Raw genomic sequence first — 25,800 nt, forward strand, 5'->3', positions numbered from 1 at the left:
TGAGCATTATTGAGTATAAATACCTAAATTCATTTCACAAAAATTGTTTTTTTTGGTTTTGTGTATTATTGGATCCTGGCTAATTTAAGTGTGAAACCTTATAGTATGTGATGTACACTTTTTACACTTTTTAAATTTTACTTTGTATATTGATTAAGGAATTATGAAAAATGATTTTAGTGTCTGACTTAAAAGAAGATTTAGTTGAGAAACTCAACAGTTTTGCAGTGTAATTGTCAAAATACCTTGTTTATAGTTTTTTTTTAACACTTGCTTTAAACTCAATAATTGTTTCCCTAGAGATGTGTAAAAAAGACTATGTAGATCAGTGCTATAAGGTTGTGTTCTATTTCTTTACCCATTTTAAGTCATTGCCATTATGATCAAGCAACAATTAAATCACTTTCAGTAACTTTAATAAAGAAGTAAAATGGATCATTTTAGCTACTGTAAGTGGACAGCAATTGTTTTAGACTATAATAAACCACAACTTAGGTCACAGTTAAAATTTTAAGATCTTAGTATTTATCATTAAACATTAAGATAAGAATGATAAAATTTAGAGATTTTCTCTTGTGTATAAAATCTAATAAATATAAGTGTTTTGTGATTTTTCATGTCTGTTTAGTGACATTTCAGAAATAAACCTAGTCCCAGTTGCGCATGAGTAGGTACTTCTGTAAAACATCAGGTTTCAGGATGCATGGGTGGCTCAGTCGGTTAAGCATCTGTCTGCCTTTGGCTTAAGTCATGATCTCAGGGTCCTGGAATGGAGCCTGGCATCAGGCTCCCTGCTCAGTGGGGAGCCTGCTTCTCTGTCTCCCACTCCCTCTGCTTGTGCTCTTTCTCACTCTGTCAAATAAATGAATAAAATCTTTTTAAAAAAATAAGTTCTTTTAAAGAAATTTAATCTAATAATTAAATGGTTCTCCATGCCAAATAAGAGAAATTAAATGTGTAAATAAATGTCTCTTTTTATTGTGGTAAGTCATTCCCATTGAATATAGCCCCCTCATGAACATAAATTTAGAGTATAACTGATAAATGTGTAAAGTATAAAAAAGCCAGTATTATCTAGGCCAGCAAAAGATGGCTGTAGGTGACAATGGTGAAAGGAGTGGAAGCTTCCTGTAATATGAATAGTAAAATTAGTAATGTGTTTTATTTTTTATTATTTATTTAAAAATATTTTATATATTTATTCATGAGAGACAGAGAGAGGCAGAGACATAGGCAGAGAGAGAAGCAGGCTCCCTGCAGGGAGCCTGATGCGAGACTCGATCCCCAGACCTGGGATCACGCCCTGAGCTGAAGGCATATGCTCAACCACTGAGCCACCCAGGTATCCCAGTAATGTGTTTGAAATTTACTTTAAATTTACAGCATTGTTAAGAAACTGTGTGCAAGAAACCATACTAAGTACTAGGTTTACAAAGAGCAAAACAAAACAAAACAAAACAAAAATCAGAGAGTAATAAAGCTCCCTTTATGGCTTGGCTTATGAGACAAATACATTATTACCAAATTATTTGCAAAGTAATATGGCAAACTCAAGTAAGGTGAGCATATAGTGAGGGAAGAGGTATGAACTTGGGGGTGAGTGGTTAAGAGGAAAAGAGCAAGATACAGAGGTACAAGAGCAGGCCAGATTGTGTTAATAAAAGCATGGTGTCATTTGTTGTATTTTCAGTATGTGTCACACATTATCCTGTGCAGTTTCATGCCTTTTATCATCCATCCTCACAAGAATCCTATGAGACAGATAGTAGTAATATCATTCCTTGTGTAAATGAGGAAATTGAGGCAAAAGTAACATTTCCAGGGTCAGAGAGCTAGTGTAAGTGGCACAGTAAGATTCATATCACATCTTCCTGTTCCTAGAGCCAACTGTTACACATTGTGCTTATGTGTTATAGGGCTTTATTTTAATGGCCATGGGAAGTGATGGAAAGGCTTTAAAGTGGGATCAGTATTTTATTTTAGGCATACCACTTTACTTGAAATTTGCAGGATAGCAGAAGGTTACAATAAGTTCTGAGACTTAGTAACGTGAATGAAAAATGAGAGTAGAGCAAGTCTGGATGGAATGGTGTAGGATGGAGACCAATTGGTAGGGAGTACCACCCTACCCCACCCCAAATTGGTAGGGTGGTACTTCGGAAGTAGAGTACACTAAATTCATAAAATACATCACCTAGCATTTGATGATTAATTTACAAATGTGAGGTTAAAGAGAAATATCACCGAATATTATAGAGCAAGCTGATTCAAGCAGGAAAATAAAGGAAAGGTTGATAGCAGTAAAAAGCTTAGCCAATAAAATGATAAATTTAGTTTTACATCTATTGCCTTTGAGGTATGGGTAGGCTGTCCAGTCAGAAACTTACAGAACTGGAGTAATAAAAGGCATATACATTGGAACTGAGAATAAATTACCATGTGTAACACATTTAAGATGTTATAAGGGTAAAGTTAATGAACATGAGAAGGCAAAAAGGCTCTAGAGCACTGTGAAATATAATGCCATTATTTGAAAATCAAAGGAGAGCAAGAACAAAGAATTTAGAGGGATATATTTTAAAACTTAGAGAGCAAATTAGTCATTTCCAAGTCCAGAAAAAAAATGACATTTAAATTGTTTAGTTTTATTACTCGAAGGCTCATCTCTATCTTAGAAAGATATTTATATAAATATAGAAGGTACTTGTATCCCTTCATTAAAAGTCTATAGGGAGCAACAAAAGCAAAAATAAGTAAGTGGGACAACACCAGATTAAAAGCTTCTGCACAGCAAAGGAAACATCAACAATATGAAAAGGCAGCTTACTGAATGGGAGAAAATATTTGAAAATCATACATGTGATAAGACAAAATATGAGATTGTTCAACTCAATAGCAAAAAAACCCTTACATTGTGACTTTAAAAAATGGGCAGCCGACCTGAATAGATACTTTTCCAAAGAACAAATACAGGTGGCCAGCTGGTACATGAATCTTGTTCAGTATCATTCATCATTAGGAAAATGTAAATCGGAACCACAATGAGGTTCTTAGAATGGCTATTGTCAAAACAATAAGAAATAAGTGTTGGTGAGAATGTGCACTGTTGGTAGGAATGTAAATTGGCACAGCTGCCAAGCAAAATAATTTGGGAGCTCCTCAAAAAATTAAAGGTAGAACTACCATATGATCCAGCAATTTCACTCCTGGGTATTTATCCAAAGAAAATGAAAACATTAACTTGAGAAGATATATGCACCTGGTGTTCATTATTGAATAGTGCAGCATTATTTTACAATAACCAAGGTATGGAAACAATTTCAGTATCCATTGACAGGTGAATGGATAAAGAAGGTGTAAGATATTTATATTTAACATGTACATATGTGTTTTTATATATATTTAAAAGTAATCTTTTAATATTTTATATATTATGTTTATATATAAACATGTATTTATGTATAAGTGGAATATATGTATTATATAAATTAAAATGGAACATTATTCAGCTATAAAAAAGAAATCATAACTATTTGTAACAATACAGATAGGTCTTGAAGGAATTATGTTAAGTGAAATATGTCAGAGAAACAAATACTCTGTGTCTCACTTATATGTGGAATTTTTTTTTTTTTTTTTTTTTTTTTTTAAAGAAAAACACCGAAGCTCATAGATAGAACAGATTGGTGTTTGCCAGATATGGGGCAAAGGATGGGAGGGTGAGCAAAATGGGTGAAGGGAGTTAAAAGGTATAAACTTGCAGTTATAAAAATTCATGGCAACTATAGTTAATAATACTGGATTGTGTATTTCAGAGTTGCCAAGAGAGTAGATCTTCAAAGTTCTCATCATGAGAAAAAAAAATTTGTAGCTATGTATGGTGATGGATGTTAACTAAATGTATTGTGATTATTTCACAGTATATACAAATACTGAATCATTATGTTGTATACCTGAAACTAATATAATGTTATGTTAATTATACCTCAATTAAAACAAGCAAAGTCCATAGGTATTTTCTCCAAGGGACTGTTACCAGTAAAATAGTTTATAGAAGGGTCGTCTTTTCTAGGTATAAATCTTTTTGTAGATGGGGACAACACATAGATGAAGGAGGAAATAAAAAATAATATATTCATACGGAGTGATGTTTAGTCTTGCTTTTAAAATGCAGTCCAGGGCAGCCCGGGTGGCTTAGCGGTTTAGCACCGCCTTCACCTCAGGATGTGATCCTGGAGACCAAGGATTGAGTGCGTCTCACTTCGGGCTCCTTGCATGGAGCCTGCTTCTCCCTCTGCCTGTGTCTCTGCTTCTCTCTCTTTCTGTCTCTCATGAATAAATAAATAAAACCTTAAGAAAAATAAATAAAATGCAGCCCAGTGTTTTGAACAAATTAGCAAAATAAAAACAAAAATGTGTTTAATGAGATACAAATGTGATAAGGCTACTTTCATATGCTGCTCTGTGTGAGTGGCATTTGGCCCAGTCCCTCTGAAAATCAGTTTGACAGTGTTTATCAAGAGAAAATATAAATCTCTTTGACCAGATAATTCTACTTCTGGATCTTATCCTAAAGAAATGAACAGTAATATGGAAAGGATTTTTATATAAAAGTGTTTGTTAGTGTTATTTATAATAATGAAATATTGGAAATATCTTAAATGTACAATTGGAAAATGTTTAAATAACCAGTGACTTAATATATGGACTTAAATATTCTGAAAGACACCAGAGCGTACTTGAACAAACTGTGGCTTTGAAACCCAATTCAGTAGTTAATTAGATCTTTAACCTCAGAAACACAATTTGCTCCTCTATAATATCTGAAAATAGTAAGATTTTAAAAGAAATATATTAGATTGGAAATACCTGACTTGTAAGTATTAAGTAATAGTTACTCTTGTATTTAGAGTCATCAATTATATGTATGAAGAATTTTTAATGATACTGAAAAAATTGGAGATACTACATAAAATGAAGAAAACAGGTTTGATTTAGCCTTTATGATCTCAGCCATGGTAAATATATTTGTCTTATACATGCTTACGAAAAGGGATGGAAGAAGTTCATCAGACCTGTGATTCTGAATGGTGGAATCATGGATGATATTTTAAATTCCCCTTAGATTGTTGTGTATTCTTTGAATTTTCTACAACGACTGTGTGTTTTATACTTTAAAAATCAATTATTAAAAATAAAAACAAAAATCTTTGAAATTCAATGCATAATTGCTTTTTATTGAATTTTGTCTTTAGTGAACATAACCAGTGAGTTTTTGGTTTATATTATCTTTACCTTCACATTGCTTACAAATAATACTAGAACAAAAATTTGTATGTAGAAGGAAAGTTTTGTTTGTTTTTATGAGTAGTTCTGAATTTGTGTTAACTAATCAATTTTAGAGTTAATTAAAAAAAATTTTTTTTCCCTAGAAACTGCATTTAAATTTAAAGCCCTAAAGAAGGTTGCACAGTTAGCAGTTATAAATAGCCTGGAAAAAGTAAGTTATAACATCTTTGATATTAAAATTTTATTAAATTTTGTTTGTAAATTATGCTATTTTTACTATTTTGAACCAGAAGTCACGATGTAAAAGTGATAGTTTCACATAAATATTTAGGAATGCATTGCAATATTCTTACAAAGGAAATTAGAAGTTTGTATGACATTTTATTTACTATATTCTGAAAATATCTGTGCTTTATATATAAAAACATATGTTTTGTTATATGTAGGCATTTTGGAACTGGGTAGAAAATTATCCAGATGAATTTACAAAGCTGTACCAGATTCCACAGACTGATATGGCTGGTAAGGATAAGATTATTCATCTTTTAAACTCTTACTTATGAGGTAAAAGCTTATCATTTTCCAGGTTATTTTTGTTATTTAGGTGCTTTTACATTTTGTCAGCTGATGTCAAGTAGGAAATACTGTTTTTCTCTTATATTTCAAAATTTCCCTCAGTCCTTTTCCTTTCCTTTTGAGCAAATAGTAAAAGAAGTTTGGAATGAAGCTCTAATCTTTAGAGTTGTAGATTGGATATTTGATGATTCTTCTTTGTAGAGAAGTACTTTTTTTGTGTCCTGAGGCTTCATTTTGTATTTAAAGAGATTTGTATAAAGTGGTGATATCTTTAACTAGAATTTTTGAGACACAAATGTAATGCAGAGAATACAAACTCCTGGAGAGCTTTGATGATTCCCTTCGGGAAGCTGTCCAGTCTTTATTTCTTGCGTACATCATACTTTGCATAAGGCCCTGCTCATTGAAACTAAACACAAGTTTGACTGCTCTGGAATGTGACATTTTCTAGGGTGGATCAAGATAGTTCTTTCAATACAAAGACAATACTTGCCTGCTTACCTGAATGAATTTAGTTATTTAAATGAACTTCTAGGTTTATCATTTAAAACTGTGACCTTTGGGTTTTGGATAGTGGCAGCTTTTAGTTTAATGCCAGAGATTTTCTTCTCATAATAGTAATATCATTTAATTGTATTTTTTTACATAGAGTGTGCGGAAAAACTGTTTGACTTGGTGGATGGTTTTGCTGAAAGCACCAAACGTAAAGCAGCAGTTTGGCCACTGCAAATCATTCTCCTTATCTTGTGTCCAGAAATAATTCAGGATATATCCAAGGATGTGGTTGATGAAAACAACATGAATAAGGTGAGGAAACACAAGTATTTCCACTCCGTCCAGATGTCATCTAGTCCATTTTAATCAAGATGTGGATCACTTTTAGGCTTAGTGTTCTGTCAGAACAGTATTTCAGGGGACCATTTCTAATTATCATCACATTAGGTCTCTTTGTTTGCTGGCTTTGGCAGAGACCTACTCATACACAGGTTTATTTGGAGGGAAAATAAATGATACCACTCATTAATTAAAGATTTAAAACAATTCTTTAGTTTCATTCTTTTACCAGAGAAGACTAAACAACACTTCTGCTAGTGCTCAAGTAGCTTTTTTGACAGTTACAGCAAGGGTTGCTCTCTTACAATCAATCCATCACTTTTGTGTTGTGTTGTGTTGTGTTTGCATATACTTAGATGTGTATCTGCTTGGTGCTGATGAAATTGTTTAGTGACTCATTTTAGATATTTTAGAACAGTGTTCATAGCATTTTATTAGGAGGGTGTAGGATACCACATATGCTAAGTGAAATTGGTACTAAAACAACTGCTAATTCTAAGGAGCCCTTGTAATTTTTAAAAAATAGAATAGGGTAGGGGCACCTGGATGGCTCAGTTGGTTAAGTGTTTGCCTTTGGCTTAGGTCATGATCCTGGGGTCCTGGGATCAAGCCCCACATCAGGCTCCCCGGTCAGTGGGGAGTCTGCTTCTCCTCTCTCCTCTGCTAATGCTCTTTCTCGGGTGTTCTCTCACTCTCTCAAATAAGTTAATAAAGAATATCCTTTTTTTTTTTAATTTTTATTTATGATAGTCACAGAGAGAGAGAGAGAGAGAGAGGCAGAGACACAGGCAGAGGGAGAAGCAGGCTCCATGCACCGGGAGCCCGATGTGGGATTCGATCCCGGGTCTCCAGGATCGCGCCCTGGGCCAAAGGCAGGCGCCAAACCGCTGCGCCACCCAGGGATCCCAATAAAGAATATCCTTAAAATAAAATAGAGCAGTGTAGGGTGTTAATATTGTGTTATTTGAATTTCTCTATGCAGTTTGTTTTCGTAATACACTGTTTATTGCTTGCTTGCCTGCCACTTTGGGAGAAATACTCTTAATTGAGTGAACATGAAATGGGCTCCTGCCCATGAAATGATTTGCCTGTGGATGGAGATGTTCAGAATCAGCAGAATGATTCAATAATTTGTAGAAATATTGGATAGGGAATTTATGCAATAGATGGCTAAATAAGTGAACTTAGGTAATCCTTTAGAGTCTGTGATGCTTTGGTACTCCTCTTTGATCTGTAGCCTCTATCTTCTGTTGTGAGGACACCGTTTTTCATGTTAGGTTGCTTTGGGGTCTTGTCAAAAGAGTAATTTTTTTGGGGGGGGTTCTGTTTATTGGGAAAAGAAACAGAGCTAAAAAGCTACTATAAATTCAATACTACTCTTAAGTAATTTGTATTCAAATGATCACAACTACATCTTTCCAAGTGTTTATTGGTTATTTGTATACCTTCTATGAATCTCTTTTTCCACTGAATAGTTTGTTCTTTGTTGATTTGTATGTACACTTTTTGCTTGGTTTCTTTTTTTTAACTTTATAGGTTTTTTTGTTTTAGATTTTGCTATTTAGATATTTAAAATTTGTATGTAGCCAATTCTTTTTCTTTTTGTCTCCTAGCTTTTTTGGTCATATTGCTCCTACCCAAGATTTTATTTATTCATTTTATTGAGATATCATTCACATACCATAAAATTCACTCTTTTAAAGCATACATACAGTTCAGTGGTTTTTAGCATATACAAAAAATTGTGCAACCATCACCACTATCTAATTTAAGAACATTTTTGTTGTCCCTGAAAGAAACCTCATATCTGTTAGCAGTCACTCCTTATTCTAGATTCTGATAACTACGAATCTATTTTCTGTCTCTATGGATTTGCCTATTCTGGACATTTTATATAAATGGAATCACACAATATGTGACATTTATACCCAGAATGTCTCAAGATTTTTGAAATAGACTTTTATATATTTCTTAGTAATTTTCTAGGTTAAAAATTTTAGATTTTAAAATACTTCTGTATTAAAAATTGCATTATTCATTTATTTTTTATGTATTTTCACTCTTTCCTAGTCACATTACTTATGAGCTAACCGTTATTAATGGTTGGTTTATACGTATCCTTCCATTCATATCTACTTGCTCATACAAATATTCAAATTAAAATATACATACGTACATAAGGCAGTGATGGTTATATTTTAAAATGAAGTTATTTATTTATTCATTCATTCATTCATTCATTCATTCATTCATTCATTCATTCATTCATATATATTTTTAAGTACTCTCTACACCCAGTGTGCGGCTTGAACTCATGACCCTGAGACTAAGAGCCACATGCTCCACTGACTGAGTCAGCCAGGCACCCCAAAATGAAATCATAATATACACATTACTTTGCATCTGTTTTATTTACTTAAGTGTGTCTTGGCTGTTCTTCAAAATAGTTGGTAGAGATCTAACACATTCCTTTAAGTGTTAGGTAATATTCTGTTACACTAACGAGCCTCATTTACTCACCCACCTCACTGTGAATGGATGAATACTTAGGTACTTAGATTTTTTTTTTTTTTTTTTTTTTTTTTTTTTTTTTTTTATTTATGATAGGCACACAGTGAGAGAGAGAGAGGCAGAGACACAGGCAGAGGGAGAAGCAGGCTCCATGCACCGGGAGCCCGATGTGGGATTCGATCCCGGGTCTCCAGGATCGCTCCCTGGGCCAAAGGCAGGCGCCAAACCGCTGCGCCACCCAGGGATCCCCCTTAGATTTTTTTTTTTCAAATTTTTGACATTATATTTAATTCTTAAGTAAATATGTTTGTTCATATATTTTTGTTAACTGATGCTTTTAATAAATGTTTATATTTTAATATTTTAAAAGATTTTATCCATTTATTTGACAGAGAGAGTACAAGCCAGGGAAGCAGGAGAGGGTGAAGCAGGCTTTTTGCCCAACACAGGGCTGTATCCCAGGACCCCGGGATCATGACCCAAGCCGAAGGCAGATGCTTAACTGACTGAGCCACCCAGGCACCCCAGTTAACAGATGCTTTTGATTTTATAGACTAGAATTCCAAAACTGGGATTTGTTATTAAATTTTTTTTTAAGATTTTATTTATTAATTTTAGAGAGCACATGTACAAGAGAGAGCAAGCTAGTGTGCTTGAGTCAGGGGGAAGGGCAAAGGGAGAGGGTGAGAGAGAATCCCAAGCAGACTCCCTGCTGAGTGGAGTCTGTCATGGAGCTCGATCTCATGACCCTGAGATGCCCTGAGCTGAAATCAAGAGTTGGATACCCAAATGACTGAGCTACCCAAACAACCCTGTATATAAAAATGTTAATAGTTATTCTTAGATTTACATTCTCCAATATTTGTAGCATGTCACTAATATGACTTAGAATGCCTGCTTTCCCACATTCTTAACCATGATCACATGTTTTTCAGTCTTTAATAACATGAAAAAGAGTGTCTCATTTTACTGCTTTTGATTAGTGATGTTCAGGATCATTTCTGTTTTGTGGTTATTTGCATGTTTTCTTTTGCATGTCTATTGATTTCCTGTACTTATTTTCCTTTTTTTTTTTTTTTTTTTTATTATGCCAGTTTCTCTATTCACCTATGGACTTTTTGTCTATTAGTCTCTTACTTTATGATACTAACCTTGATTTAGAAGAATCTGTTATAGTTTCCAAATTGTTAGTTTTTTTTTTTTGGTGATTTTTTAAAGATTTAATTGTGCTTAGAAAATGGTAGTACATATTTGCTTTAAAAATATTCTGTGGGGAAAAAATTCTGTGGTTACTGGAGAAGACTGTGTATCATTTCTTTAGGGTACAGAATTTAATGTAAATGTTTAAAACTGCATTTAAAACTATTCTTGTAGTTCTTGAGAATTCCTGTAGGAGCTTGAGAGTCTCCTATGAGTATACTGAGCTCCCTGAACTTTTTTTTTTTTTTTTTAAGATTTTATTTATTTATTCTTGAGAGACACAGAGAGAGACAGAGGCAGAGACACAGCCTGAGGGAGAAGCAGGCTCCATGCCGGAAGCCTGGTGCGGGACTCAATCCCAGGACTCCAGGATCATGCCCTGGGCCACAGGCAGGTGCTAAACCACTGAGCCACCCAGGGATCCCCAAGCTCCCTGAATTCTTAAGTAGCCAATAGACTGGCAGTGTGACAGATCTCCTCCTAGGCATTGGTAATCATTTAGTTCTTTATTATAAAGCAAGCAAAGAGCAAATAACAAATAGAACCCTAAGCATATTGGACTGGGCTCAGTTATACATTGTGGACTATATGTGAACTATATGTGAGAAAAGGTTCTCTCTTTTAGTTTATAGTTTTTGTTATTTTATTGTGTTTTTATTTTACTAGGAAGGTAGTATAATGGCTTAGTACAATAGATCTTTATTATACTTATGAAACAGTAATGAGCTGCTGATCTGAATAGCTCTGTAGGATACCCCCCTCCTCTTTGTGGTTTCTTAGGACCTTGGACAGCAAAGACTGCCATTTTTAAAACATAGGTTCTATGGAAGTTGATCCTATTCTGCTGGCCAGAAAGGAAAACATGGGAAATCATGCTGAGGCTTTTTATGGGCCAGGCCTGGAAATGGCACACTTTCACATTCCAGTGGGTAGAACTTAGTTACATGGCTATATCTAACTGCAAGAGAACCTGAGAAATACATCTATATCCTCCAGGAACCAAGACATGAAGGAGTTAGGAGAAAGAAGAGGAGTCAAGGATGGCCTAGACTGTTCTCTCTTAGGTTTTCCAGTTATTTCTTTAGGGATGCAAAGCTATATATCCAGAGTACCTGTCCACTAGGAGAATAATGCAGGCTGTATGTGCTGCAAGAAGAGATGTGGAACCTTAGTTGAGCTTGAAATAAGAATAGAACTTAGAGTTGTTCAGGTCTGGGTGATCAAGAAAATGGATGTTCAGAAAAGTTAGTTAGCTAGAGACTTGAAGATTTATTCAGGTGTTGATAAGAAATGAGGATGAAGAGGCAGATGTGAACAGTCTGGAGGATACTGTGAGACAGTTGGGATTGAAACTATTCTTTAGGCAATAGGGAAAAGTTTAGGGGTAAAGGTGAGATATACAAAGTAGTGTTTTTGGCTGATAAAAGGAAGTTCCAAAGTGGGAACTGGATCAAAATAATGCGAATTTAGCTTTTAAAATTTTATTTACTTATCTATATTGTGATGAAATAACCTTTTTTAAGTGTACAGTTCAGTGGCATCAAGTACATTTATGGTGTTTTGCAACCATCACCATTATCTATTAGTGAACTTTTTAAAGTCTAATTCTGTACGTTAAACAATTAACTCCTCATTCCCCCAATCTCTGACCCCTGGTAGCCTCTATTCTATTCTTCGTCTCTCTCAGCTGCCTATTCTAGGCACCTCATATCATGGAATCATACAATATTTGACCTTATATGTCAGGCTAATGCCATTAAAATGTTTCAAGATCCATTTTGTTGCATGATCAGAATTTCATATTGTGGCTGAATCAGTATTCCATTCTATGTATATATGACTTTTGTTTAGGTCCTAGAAATTTCTTGTGTTCAGTGGTATTTCATTGTGGTTTTGATTTGCATCTTTTAAAAAACAATTTAAGTTTATTTTAAGAAGTCCCTCCATCCAACGTGGGGCTCAAACTCTCAACCTTGAGATCAAGAGTTGCATGCTCTTGTGACTGAACCAGCCAGGTGCCCTGATTTGCATCTTCCTAATGACTAACAATGTTGATCATCTTTTCATAAGCTTATTGGCCATTTGTATATCTTCTTTGGAGATGTGTCTATTGGAGTTTTTTGCCCATTCTTTAATTGGGCTGTTTATTTTTTGTTGTTGTTGAGTTGTAGGAGTTCTTGATAGGTTATGGATGGTAATCCTTTATCAGATGTATGATTTGCAAATGTTTTCTCCCATTTTGTGGACTGTTTTACTTTCTTGATAGTGTCACTTGATACAGAAAGTTTTTCTTTTTTCTTTTTTTAAAAGATTTTACTTATTTATTCATGAGAAACACACAGAGAGAGGTAGAGACATAAAGGGAGAAGCAGACTCCCTAGAGGGAGCCTGATGTGGGACATGATCCCAGAACCCAGGGATCACGACCTGAGCCAAAGGCAGATGCTCAGCCACTGAGCCACCCAGGTGACCCAAGGTTTTTCGTTTGACGAAATCCATTTATTCATTTTTTGTTGTTGTTCCTAGTGCTTTTTTGTTATTATATCCAAAAGAAACTGCCAGATCCAGTGTTGTGAAGATTTTCTTTAATGTTTTATAGTTTTAGCTGTTTAGATCTTTGAGCTGTTTTGAGTTAAATTTTACATATGAGGGAGAGAAGGGTCCAACTTCATTCTTTTGGATCTGGATATTCAGTTTTCCTAGCACCTTTCGTTCAAAAAAACTGTCCTTTCTCCATTGAATGGTGTTAGCACATTAGTTGGAAATAATTTGATCCTGTATGTGAGGATTTCTTTCTGGACTTCCTATTCTGTTTCACTGCTTATAGCTCTGTTCTGATACCAGTACCACAGTGTTTTGATTCCTGTAGCTTTATAGTAAGTTTTGAAATCAGGAAATACGAGTCTTTCAACTTTGTTCTTTCTCAGGATTGCTTTGGCTATTTCTTATTCCTTGAAATACCATATGAATTTTTGGATGGGTTTTTCTATTTCTACAAAAAAATGCTTTTGGGGTTTTGATAGGGATTGCATTGAATCTGTAGATTGTTTTGGGCATTATGGACATTTTAACAATGTTAGGTCTCCCAGTCAGTGAACATGGGATGTTTCTATTTATTTGTGTCTTTAATTTCTTGTAACACTGTTTTGTAGTTTCATTGTGTAAGCTTTCACCATCTTGGTTAACTCCCAAGTATTTTATTCTTTTTAATGCTCTCATAAGTAGAATTGTTTTCCTCTTCAAGTGGTTCATTGCTAGTGTCTAGAAATGTGACTGATTTTTATGTTGATTTTGTATCCTAGATCTTTGCTGAATTTATTACCTCTAATAGGTGCATGTGTATGTTTAAGGTGTTCTACAAATAAGATTCTGTCATCTAAGAACAGAGGCAATTTTACTTCTTCTTTTCCAATTTAAATGACTTGTAACTTTTTTTTCTTTTTCTTTTCTTAAATGTTTTGTCTAGGACTTCCCCTAATAATGTTGAAAAGAAGCAGCAAAACTAGGCATCCTTATCTTGTTCCCCTTGTTAGGAGGAAAGATTTTGGTGTTTCACTGTTGTGTGGTGTTAGCTGTCCTCTTTTTATATATGGCTGTTACCATGTTGAGGAAGTTTTCTTCTATTCCTATCTTACTCAGTGCTGTTATCATGAGAGGGTGTTGAATTTTGTCAAATGTTTTTTCTGCAGCGGTTGCAAGGATTATGTGAGGGTTTTGTTTTTGTTTTTTTTTTTTCTCATTCTACTAACATGGTATATCATATTGATTGATTTTTGTTGTTGGAACCTTTTTTCTACTCTACAAATAAAGCCCACATGGTCATGTTGTATAATCCTTTTAATATACTGCTGAATTTGGTTTGCTAATTCTTGAGGATTTTTCATAAATATTTTTAGGGATACTGGTCTGTAGTTTCCTTGTTGTGTTTTTGTTCGGCTTTAGTATTAAGATAATGTTACCCTTAATGGAAAGTTCAGAAATGTTTGTTCCCTCTCCTCTAAATTTTTGGAAGTATTTGAGAAGGGTTGGTATTAATTCTTCTTTAAATGTGTGATAGAATTCACCAGTGAAACCTGGGGTTTTCTTTGTTGAGAGGTTTTTGATTACTGGTTTAATCTCCTTACTAAATCTAGCTTAATTCAGATTTTTTATTTCTTAATCAGTTTTGGTAGATTGTATGTTCTAGGAACTTGCCCATTTTGTCTGAGTTATCCAATTGTTTTTTAGTCTTTTTTATTTCTTTAAAAACAGTAATATTCTCATTTTCAATTCTGTTTTTTGGTAATTTGGATCTTTCTTTTCTTCATCTAGCGAAAGGTCTTTCAAATTTCTTGACCCATTCAAGAGCCAGATTTTGATTTTGATTTTTTTCCTGTTGTTTTTCTATTCTCTGTCTTTACTGTAATCCTTTAATTTCCTTCCTTTTGCTAGCTTTGGATTTAGTTTGCTCTTTTTCTAGTTCCGTAAGGTATACAGTTAGGTTATTGAATTGAGAGCTTTCTTCTTTTTAATGTGAGCATTTCCAGCTACAAGTTTTCCTCTTAGCACTGCTTCCACTGTGTCCTGTTTTTGGTGTTGTTTTCCCTTTGATTTATTTCAAGATATTTTCTAATTTTCTTTGTGATTTTTTTTTCCTTTGGCCATTGGTGTTTAATTTTCATGTATCTGTGAACTTTCCAGTTTTCCTTCTGCTGTTGATTTCTAGTTTCATTGTGATTAGGAAATTATTTCCTGTGATTTCAGTCTCTTATACATTTATTAAGACCTGTTTTGTAGCCTAACATATGATCTATCCTGGGTATTTATGAGTAATGGAAAAGAATGTATATTCTGCTGCTGATTGATCATTTTAGCTTTTGACGTGTTATATTTGAGAATACATGTAAGTAGAGTTGTAAGATTTTCATTTAGGTGAAAAGCAGAGGGGGAAATTTGTTAGTGAGCTGCAATTAGGGCTTGAGATCATAAGAATGGATAACTTTTTCTCAGGAACAGAATTTAGAGCAATAGAACAGCCTTAGGTATATCTAGTTAGAAGGCTTAAGGTTGAATATGCGTGGAATTTTAGAAGAGAATCAATGGTTTGGCATAGACCACAACCAAGACAGTATAATATTTAGAAATATTTAGAAAGAGAATATGATCAGCTGAATTCAGGGTTGAGAAGTTAACTACTTTGTTTGGGAGGGACTCTCTCTTAAGTTCCTTTAATAATTCAACAAAGACAGTGAAGAACAGATTGTTTTTTTTTTTTTTTATTTGAGAAACATGTAAATGATGACATTTTTTTTTTAAGATTTTATTTCTTTATTAATGAGAGACACAGCGAGAGAGAGAGAGAGAGAGAGAGAGAGAGGCAGAGACACAGGCAGAGGGAGAAGCAGGCTCCATGCAGGGAGCCCGACATGGGACTCGATACCAGGTGTCCAGGATCAGGCCCTGGGCGCTAAACTGCTGAGCCACTCAGGCTGCCCATGTAGTTTTAAAATATAATTTTTAGAGGCTGATAATTTGCTATTTTATTACACAAATCTGAAATGTTAGAAACTGCGCATATTGTTGTTTTTCTATATTTGAATTCTATAGAAATTGTTTCTGGACAGTCTACGAAAAGCACTCGCCGGCCACGGAGGAAGCAGGCAGCTGACAGAAAGTGCTGCGATTGCCTGTGTCAAACTCTGTAAAGCAAGTACTTATATCAATTGGGAAGATAACTCTGTCATTTTCCTACTGGTTCAGTCCATGGTGGTTGATCTTAAGGTAATGCAGTTGTTATCTCTTAACTACAAATTTTAAGAAAACTAAAGGAAAAATAAACTTCTAGTATAAGTATTATTATGCTAGATCATTGTCAAAGATCATTGCTAACATTGAAGTTCTGAATCTTCTTGGATGGTAAGTTCATAAGACCTGCTTTTGTTATTTCTGTGTCAATCAGACTAAATTGGTTTTTACAGTATGATGAAAACACAGAATTAACTCATTTTGTTAAATTATAAATATTCAGACTTGGTTTTAAAATAATGTAGAAATTAGGGCCTGAAAGGAACCATTTCTGGTATAGTTTAGAATTTTATCAGACTGATGAACCACTTTGTTAGTGCTTTGTGCTTCTTCTGGCAATTGAATGTTATTTCCATGTATGTGGATGCTGTGTTGGTATTATTAAATACTAGTAAAAAAAAGTACTACATGATTGTTTAAAGGCTTTTGTTTTCTTTTGGGATTTTCATAGAACCTACTCTTTAATCCAAGTAAACCATTCTCAAGAGGCAGTCAGCCTGCAGATGTGGATCTAATGATTGACTGCCTTGTTTCTTGCTTTCGAATAAGCCCTCACAATAACCAACACTTTAAGGTGAGAGTATTGGTTTATATCCAGTTGTGTTTACTATTACAACTTATGCTGTTGATCCTTACTTTATAAATGTGAAAAGACTAGAAAGATGAATTGGTATTTTTCAATATTATGTATTGATGTTAATTTTAAGACCTTAAGGATTTATTCCTTTTTTTAAAAACTTTTCCTTTCTGTTTCTTTTATCTTCATTTGTGTTGAATATTTTTCTCATAGAAATAATACACAATTTTTTTCTTATCCCCTGTAGATCTGCCTGGCTCAGAATTCCCCTTCTACATTTCACTATGTGCTGGTAAATTCACTCCATCGAATCATCACCAATGTAAGTCCAAAAGGTATTGCTAAATTACTTAAAATTTTTTTTCCTTCCTTTCTTTCCTCTTGTATTTCTTTTTAAGAAAAACATTCTTGGTTTGTAAAAGATTTTGAACTTAGATGTATGGTATAGAAAGATTTCTGACGGGTGATATCTAGTAACTGATAAACGATTGTATTTTTCTTTCTTTTTTTAAGATTTTATTTATTTATTCATGTGAGAGAGAGAGAGAGGCAGAGACATAGGCAGAGGGAGAAGCAGGTTCCATGCAGGAAGCCCGATATGGGACTCAATCCCAAGACTCTGGGATCACGCCCTGAGCCAAAGGCAGACTCTCAACCGCTGAGCCACCCAGGCATCCTGCAATTGTATTTTTCATATTCAGTTTGACCTGAGGGCCTTTATTGAGAAAGGTAAAGTTAATAGGAGCCTTTGGAAAGATTAAACTTAAAATATTTTATTTGTATCAAAAGCTCTTGAGAACAGTGCCACTGAGACTATAATTGAACATTTTCATCCCCAAACTCTTTACATACTACATACTATTTTAATACTCCTAGCTTTTTCCTTGCATTTGATATTTTCTGACTTGTCACCTTACCATTTTTTTTTTTTCACCTTACCATTTTAAGTTAAAAGTAGTAACTGTTTATGTTGTAGGCCAGAATGGTACATTTAAAAAATGGTGAGATCATGTTTGATTGTACTTTTTAGTAGTCTTCCTTAAATAAATGAAATATTAACACACTTAAATAGAGGTGTTGATGTGATACAAAAGCATATCAGACAAAATTAAGCTCATTAAAGGATACTTGTGAAACCTTTGACTCTGATGAGAGTACATTAAGTAGAATGATAATGAAACTATCAGATTTGGACCATGAATTTTTAACTATTTGACCATTACAGAGTCTCACTGAAGACATTTATGGAAATACTTTGAGACATTTATGGTAATACTTTGTCTTGAAATCACATGAAATTTTTCTTAGATATTTGGACTCCTAATCTTAAAATTCTACCAAATTCTGTTCTTCTGGTTAGGAACAGTAATATTTTGAAGGTTCTCTAGCTCTACTTTTACCCATTTATGTGTAAATTGGTCAACGTTTTCTCCCTTAAAAAGGGCTTTAATCATTAATTAGGTATATTTGTCCTCTTTATAATCAAATTTGATTTTAAGAGTATATCTTCTGATGAGTTAAAAATTCCTCCCCATATTCATTTGCCTTGGATGTATTGAATTAAACCAAATTCTACTTCTTTTCTCTTTTTCTTTTCTTTTCTTTTCTTTTCTTTTCTTTTCTTTTCTTTTCTTTTCTTTTCTTTTCTTTTCTTTTCTTTTCTTCTTTTCTTTTCTTTCCTCCTCCTCCTCCTCCTCCTCCTCCTCCTCCTCCTCCTTCTCCTTCTCCTTCTCCTTTTTTAGAGAGGGAGCAGGGCAGAAGGAGAGGGAGAGAGAACCTTAAGCAGGCTCCATGTCCAATGTAGCCCAACATGGGGCTCAGTCTCAAAACACTGAGATCATGACCTGAGCTGAAATCAAGAGTCAGATGCTTAACTGACTGAGCCACCCAGGCGCCTCTGTTTTCTCTTTTTTTATTTCATTTTCGTTATCCATTCCTGCAGGAGAAAAATAATTCTAAATCTATTTAGTGACATGTTTAGTTTCTCAATGAGATGATAGTAGCATTTTGGGCAGGGCAGTTCTTTGTTGTACAGGACAACCTTGTGCGTTGCTAGACACCTAGTATCCCTGATCCTCATTTCGTTAAATGCCATTTGGGCCACTTTCCTCCTCCAAACCCCAGATATACTGAACAACTAAAATGCCTTGAGGGAATGATATGTTCCACAGTTGGGTAACAGTGGGTTAAATAATAGGTATAAATAACTTTTCATGTTATTTTCTCGAAAGAGAAAGCTTAATGAATCTGATTGCAGATAAGGTATGTTTGTATTAAAAACTTAACTTAAAAAGTTTTAATTTTTGCCAGAGTAGTGAACCCCAAGACATTGTATTCTCAATGTTTACTTTCAAGGCTGTTTAAAAAAAAAAAAAAAGAGGTGATTTTGCTTCTCAGGTTTATCTGTAATTTAGAATTAAAATATTATTATGTTTCTTCTTTGACTTATAATACTAAAAACATTCCATTTGTTAGAGTGGAGGGTTCTACATAAATGCTTAAAAAGTGTATTTAATAAACCCAAGTATATAATTTTTTAATACTTTGTGGCTAGTTACTTTAATTGTGAAATATTTTTGTCTACAATTGAATATATAGAGCACTTTCAAGCATGGACTTGGCACTGCTGTAAGTGGCTGAGCTGCTCCTTTGTGGGTTTAAAGCATGCCTGGAGTGGTACTTCATGCATGCCTCAGTGTATATGGTGAAGTGGTTGTGCATCCTTCTGTACTCTGATGAGTGCTGCATGTGTGAAGGTGGAGTGTGTCTGTATCAGAGGTCACGTCAATATGAAGTCTATTTTTATAAAGAGAAACCTATATTGGCTAATTTTTAAAATACTTAGCATCAGTAACCTTCAATGAATAGTTTGACAAAAAAGCATAAATTTGAGTCTATAAAGTGTCTTTTAAAGGTATACTTTAGATAATGATACTTTATCATACTGTAGAATGTTTGACAAATTATTTCTTGTTATGATTGGCTTTTTTCTTCCTGTGGTTGAGGCTAATAGATATTGAATCTGAAGTACTTTCTGACTGAAAAGGACTATATATAAAATAATTATGCAGATTTATGGAATTGACCATTAAAAAGTCTCACTGAAGACGGTTATAGAAATACTTTGTCTTGAAATCACATGAAGTTTTTCTTAGATATTTGGACTCCTAATCTTAAATTTATTCATTGATTCTTGGTTCAATACACACCTCATAAGTTCTTTTCTTCCATGATTCTTCAGTCAAATTCACAGATTTTGTTTCTTACTGTCACATTGTCATATAAGATACAAATTTTACTGATATGTTTTTGAGGGGTTATGTAAAATTGATAATACTTTGCAGTTTGTTTTCTTTCTGGGAAACATTCATACTCAATTCATAAGTACAATGTTTAGATCTAAAATATTCTGTTTCTTCCTAAGGAACCTGAAAATCTGTTCACTACTTGAATATTACTATACTGTAGACTGTCAGCTTCAAAAATGGTACCCCTAGTATTGTAACTTTTTTTATCACAACATGCTGTAAGAGATGAATTAAAGTTATAAGATCTATGTTATGTACTTAATCTTTATTGGCTTCCTTTAGGTTAAATTAGATATGTTGTTATAATTGGGAAATTAAAGAAATAGTAATATACACATGTGACCCAGAAATCTTAGCGATCAGCAGAACATGCTGTAGCTGTATAGTTTTTAGTATTCTATTTTTTTTCCTTATGGCAGTTTGTTGTAGTTTCCTTACATACTGAAAATGATAATGGTCTCTTCTTACTGAGAGGTTGGAAAAGTTCTCTCCAAGGCACTTGAAAATTTACTTAACTATCTCTTGAAGAATTGCCATAGTTTGCTCATACTATGTACTTGCAAAAGTATTGCATTTGTTTGGCAGTAAACCTAGTGTTTTCAAGGAGGAAAGAAAAGAAATGTCTACTTTAGTTGACTAGTTTCAGAAGGGACACATTTAGTAACTGCTTAAAACACTGTAATTTTTGCCAACTACATGATGCCTAGTTTTTAACACACATTTTATTTGAAAGTATATCTTTAACTTTTACGTTAAAATGAATAAATTTTTATATTATAAAAAATGGCAGTTATGAAAATCACTAAATCTTAAGTTAAAATCATATTATTTTAACAGATGCATCTGGTGTCATGTTACAATTTCAGCAACTATCGATACAGCATAATAGTTTGGATAGGATGTTATATGGGATGCATATCTCTTTAGTTACTAGTTTCTGACAAGATATTATGGGATCAGGAGAATGAGTAGGACAATTGTCTCAATGCATTTTGTGATCATGAAGCCTTTGGGCTTTAAGCTGATTAACACAAGCTGTATAAATTAATAAATATATGGTAATCAAGTTGTGTTGATTGCTTGGGCAAGTCAAATGACTAAATTGACCAAAGGTTAAAAGAGTCCATTTTATAGCCAAACTGAAACTTGATCATTTGTTAGGAATTAGCTTAAATAAAGTAAGAGTTGGGGGAATAGCAGAAACAACCTTACTATCCAAAGAGAATTTATTTCTCCCTCACAGCTTTGGGGTCCCTTCCTATAAATAGAGTTCAGGATTCAAATTGTGTATTGTAAGTTAATCATATAATTTACTATCCAGTACCTAGAGTTTGTAATCTGATTTTAAGGTAATATAACCTAAAGTATTCTAGAATTATGGGTGAAGAAATTAGAAGTTGAAGTTGAGAAATAACTTCGTTTTGGATGAGAAGGAACCTAGACATAGGGTGTGACACCCTTACGTCCTCTTCTTGTGCTAGTTGCATCATTCTTCCAGGTACTTCCTATGTAGCGGGAGTGTCATAAGCTGGAAGCCTATGTTTGAAGTTGCCCCATTGCTGTGCATAATCTCCATATGGAATGAAAATTCATCCATTTTTGTAGTAACTGATAGATGGACTTTATAACTTTAGTGATTTTCATAACAAAGTAATGAATTTTAAAGTTAAATTAGATACTCTTCAAATAAAATAGGCATTAGAAACTAGAACCAAAGCCAAACAGGTGAAACTGAAATAGATAAATATTTACATAAAAAATTACCTTTATACACTAATTAGGTATGATCAGTTTGTCTTTGTGATGATCATTAGTCTTTTTGTGTATTGTACCATCATTGCATATCAATTTAAGATTATAGGTTTACTAATAGCTTTATTTCATTTACTAATTTTGTGTTGTACTTACCATTGTTGTTTGTAGGCATATAAGTGATGGTTTTGCCACATATTCCTTCAACATTGTGTTGAACCACTAATCTTTTTTAAAGCTTTGATAATTAGCATTCTTACGTGGGAAAATATATACTATATACATATGTTTCTGAAATGTGTAAAATATTAAAGTTAAAAAAGGAAAAAGATTGGCTACAGAATTAGCTCTCTAAAGACTGTTTTTCAGATTCATTAACTTATCTGTTAGAAAATCAGTCTTATATTCTTGTGCACATGAAGCAATTTGTCTCATCATTATTATATTTTAAAATAAATGTATGGGTTAGTGTTTGAATTAAAGATATTATTTGAAGACTTTGGAAATCATGGTGTGTGTTTGCATGGTCTTAGAAAGTTATTCACAGAAGGATAAAACATAAGGCTACAATGTTAACCAGAGCGTAGAACTCATGCAAATTTGTACTTTTCCTCTCTTATGGTCTCTGTTTTTCTCCAGTCTGCATTGGATTGGTGGCCTAAGATTGATGCTGTATATTGTCACTCAGTTGAGCTTCGAAACATGTTTGGTGAAACACTTCATAAAGCAGTGCAGGGTTGTGGAGCACACCCAGCAATACGAATGGCACCGGTAAGATTAATCATAATTTGAATCCTACCTTCTTCCTATTGCATTTTCAGTATCTCTATCCTATTCTTGCTTTTTTGATTATTTTAGAAAATCAAATGAGTCCCTTTTCTATAACTGTGGTATGTTGTATATTGCAATATTGTTGCAATGCTAGTTATCTATTTTCACTATTTCAGTTAATTGAACTTATTTTTCTTAGAGAAATATTCTTACAAAATGCTGTTAAAATCTTCTTCTCAAAAAAAAAAAAATCTTCTCTTCTCTTCTCTTCTCTTCTCTTCTCTTCTCTTCTCTTCTCTTCTCTTCTCTTCTCTTCTCTTTTTTTTCTTCTTTCTTTTTCCTGTAGCTTTTCCTTAAGAATCAAAATATTTTGGTTTGATCCTCATCTTTGGGGATGAGTAAGGGTGGCTTGACTCCTAGATTAAAATGAATGTTTCTACTAATACTCAGTTTTGCCTTTTGGATACTGAATATTCCCTGCATAGGAAATTAGAAATAAAATTAAACATTTTTATTTAAAATAAAAATATTTCATGTTTCAGCAAATATGCTTTGTGTGTTGCATATTGTATTGAAGTTTGTGTTTAAACTTAGTAAAAGGAGTGTTTTTAAATTAGGTATTCTAATAGATTAATCTTCTTGTGGAATTTTAAAACTCATGGAACCAATTTAAACAGAGGATTATAGGGCAGCCCAGGTGGCTCAGCGGTTTAGCGCCGCCTTCAGCCCAAGGTGTGATCCTAGAGACCTGGGATCGAGTCCCACGTCAGGCTCCCTGCATGGAGCCTGCTTCTCCCTCTGCCTGTGTCTCTGCCCCCCTCCCCCCTCTATCTCTCTCTATATATGTTAAAGATTTTATTTATTTATTCATTCATGAGAGACATATGTTTCATTTTATTTTCATATGATTTATATATATATGTCTCTCATGAATAAATAGAATCTTTAAAAAAATAGAGGATTATAGGATTGTAGAAGTCATTTCTTGGTATTTGTGTATAGCAAGAGTATTACACATGGCAACTCTTGACATTGATTGGTGGTGCTTTGTCTTCTGCTTATTTTCTGTTCTTATTGGCTGCTGTTGCTCACATGATCAGATGCCAACCAGTCACTGTTTCGCAAGGGCTTCTGTAGCTGTATGACCCATTGTAACTACATCAGAAAAGTCCTTATTTCTTTGACTTTTCTCTGTATAGTTAGTTATAGTCACATCATGTCATTTCAAATGAAAATGTAGCTTTTTTTTTTTTTTAAGATTTTATTTATTTATTCATGAGAGACACAGAGAGAGAGTCAGAGACACAGGCAGAGGGAGAAGTAGGCTCCATGGAGGGAGCCCGATGTGGGACTCGATCCCGGGACTCCAGGATCACACCCTGGGCTGAAGGCAGGTGCCAAACCACTGAGCCACCCAGGGATCCAGCATGTTTTTACCTATTGGTTTTATCTAGTAAATTATCCACTTCACACTTATAATTTAAACAGCTTCCTCCCTGGCATGCTTCTTTTTTCCCCAAGTTCCCTTAGTAAAATATTTTGGTTTAATAAAGTTGTAGTTCACTCTTATCCAGTCATCAGTAATTGTTTCTGATGATTTTTTATCTCTGACGTTCAAATAGAGAAGTTTGCTATACCATATATTTTGGGATTCTCTAGTCTAAAAAATTATAGCCAAAGAGCATGGCAGTTATGTTTTATTCAATAAAATAAATAAAATACAGTTATTTTTTAGTTGACTTTTTGTGATAACACATAACTTAATTTTTTTAAAAATCAAAAATTCCAATCTAAGTTAATTGGAGGTAAACATAAGTAATTTACTTAAATGTCATTTAACTAGACATCACTTAAAAAGTTTGGAAAATACCTTAAAATAAATTGTTTAAAAAATACTCATTCTAAATATCTTCTAGGAAGTTAGAACTTTGACTTTTTAAGTTTTCTACTTCTTCTGGTAGAAAACTAATGACTTCCAACAATAGAAATTGGTAGAAAGTCTGGGAAGCCTGGGTGGTTCAGCAGTTGAGCTCCTCAGTTTGGCTCAGGTCATGGTCCTGGAGTCCCGGGATTGAGTCCCACATTGGGCTCCCTGCATGGAGCCTGCTTCTCCCTCTGCCTGTGTCTTTGCCTCTCTCTCTGTGTTTCTCCTGAATTAAAGAAAAGAAAAGAAAAGAAATTGGTAGAAAGGTAATATTTACTTCCACTGTAATTTCAATATCCAGTTTACCAGCTATCTGCAATTTAATCTTATGTGCATGAAGACTGGAAAAAAAGATGAAACTAAATTATTCTTTTGAATAAAGACAAAATTTGATTGGTAGTCTGAAAATGTTCCCAACATTTAGAAGTTATTTTACTTCTTAGCTCTACTTATTAGCTGATTGTAGAAGGAACATACTATATTAATGAAAGTTATTTCATAAAAGCTGTAACTAGACGTTTTTTGGTCCAAGGACACCTATGATAAGAATTTGGTTTTTATTTCCTATTATTTTCTGAGTGTATCAGTATATATTTGATTGGCAGAATTGTTTTTAAGATGTTTATATTTATGTATATATGTATGAAATTGTGTGTATATGTACCCATATACGTATGTACGTATATATTGTACATAGTGGCTAAAGGAGAGCTTTCTGGCTGATACTCTTAGCAGGAAAAACAATTAACATATTTAATATGAAATAACTTTTTAGAATAATAAAATTTTATAATTTAGATGCTTCTTAGGTGAATCTTACCCCTCTTAAACCCAGTGAGTGAATAGTCAGATAACATACGTGGAAATATTGAGCTCTCCCACAAGCTGCCAGGCATAGTGTTAACACCAGGGAAGCATGATGAACTAAACAGACAAGGCACTTTCCCTCACAGAGATGCCAGTCTTGTAGATTTTGCTAGAAAACTTCTAATAAAGAGCTCACTACAGGTGGCCATCAAGTCTGGAAACACAGGAAATTGATAATAAATGATTTAATAAAGAAGTGACAGGGTATCTCAACCTTGGCACTATTGACATTTTGGAATGTTGTAGGGGACTATCCTATGTATTGTAGGATATTTCGCAGCATTTCTAGCCTCTAGCAACTACATGCCAGGAGTACCTGCCCTGCCAGTCCAAAAATGTCTCCAGACATTTCCAGTTATCCCCTGGGAGAGACAACTGCCTCCAATTGAGAACCACTGTATTACATG

General features: G+C 33.9%; 1 protein-coding gene across 12 annotated transcripts in view; it reads left to right on the top strand.

Annotated features, from left to right (window-relative positions):
• NF1 (neurofibromin 1) overlaps window positions 1-25,800 on the top strand; it is a 274,270-nt gene that overhangs the window by 75,602 nt on the left and 172,868 nt on the right. For 7 of the 12 annotated variants that reach the window (XM_072779390.1, XM_072779394.1, XM_072779382.1 and 4 more), the window contains 8 exons: window positions 5,433-5,500; window positions 5,736-5,811; window positions 6,515-6,672; window positions 15,997-16,170; window positions 16,646-16,768; window positions 17,019-17,093; window positions 19,370-19,399; window positions 22,471-22,602. In XM_072779390.1, coding sequence (XP_072635491.1) covers window positions 5,433-5,500; window positions 5,736-5,811; window positions 6,515-6,672; window positions 15,997-16,170; window positions 16,646-16,768; window positions 17,019-17,093; window positions 19,370-19,399; window positions 22,471-22,602 — 836 coding nt within the window. The remainder of the gene's footprint in view (window positions 1-5,432; window positions 5,501-5,735; window positions 5,812-6,514; window positions 6,673-15,996; window positions 16,171-16,645; window positions 16,769-17,018; window positions 17,094-19,369; window positions 19,400-22,470; window positions 22,603-25,800) is intronic. The other 5 variants (XM_072779384.1, XM_072779389.1, XM_072779391.1 and 2 more) reach the window with 1 other exon arrangement.

Source organism: Canis lupus, chromosome 16 (genome assembly GCF_048164855.1).
Source record: "Canis lupus baileyi chromosome 16, mCanLup2.hap1, whole genome shotgun sequence".
Taxonomy (NCBI): Eukaryota; Metazoa; Chordata; class Mammalia; order Carnivora; family Canidae; genus Canis; species Canis lupus.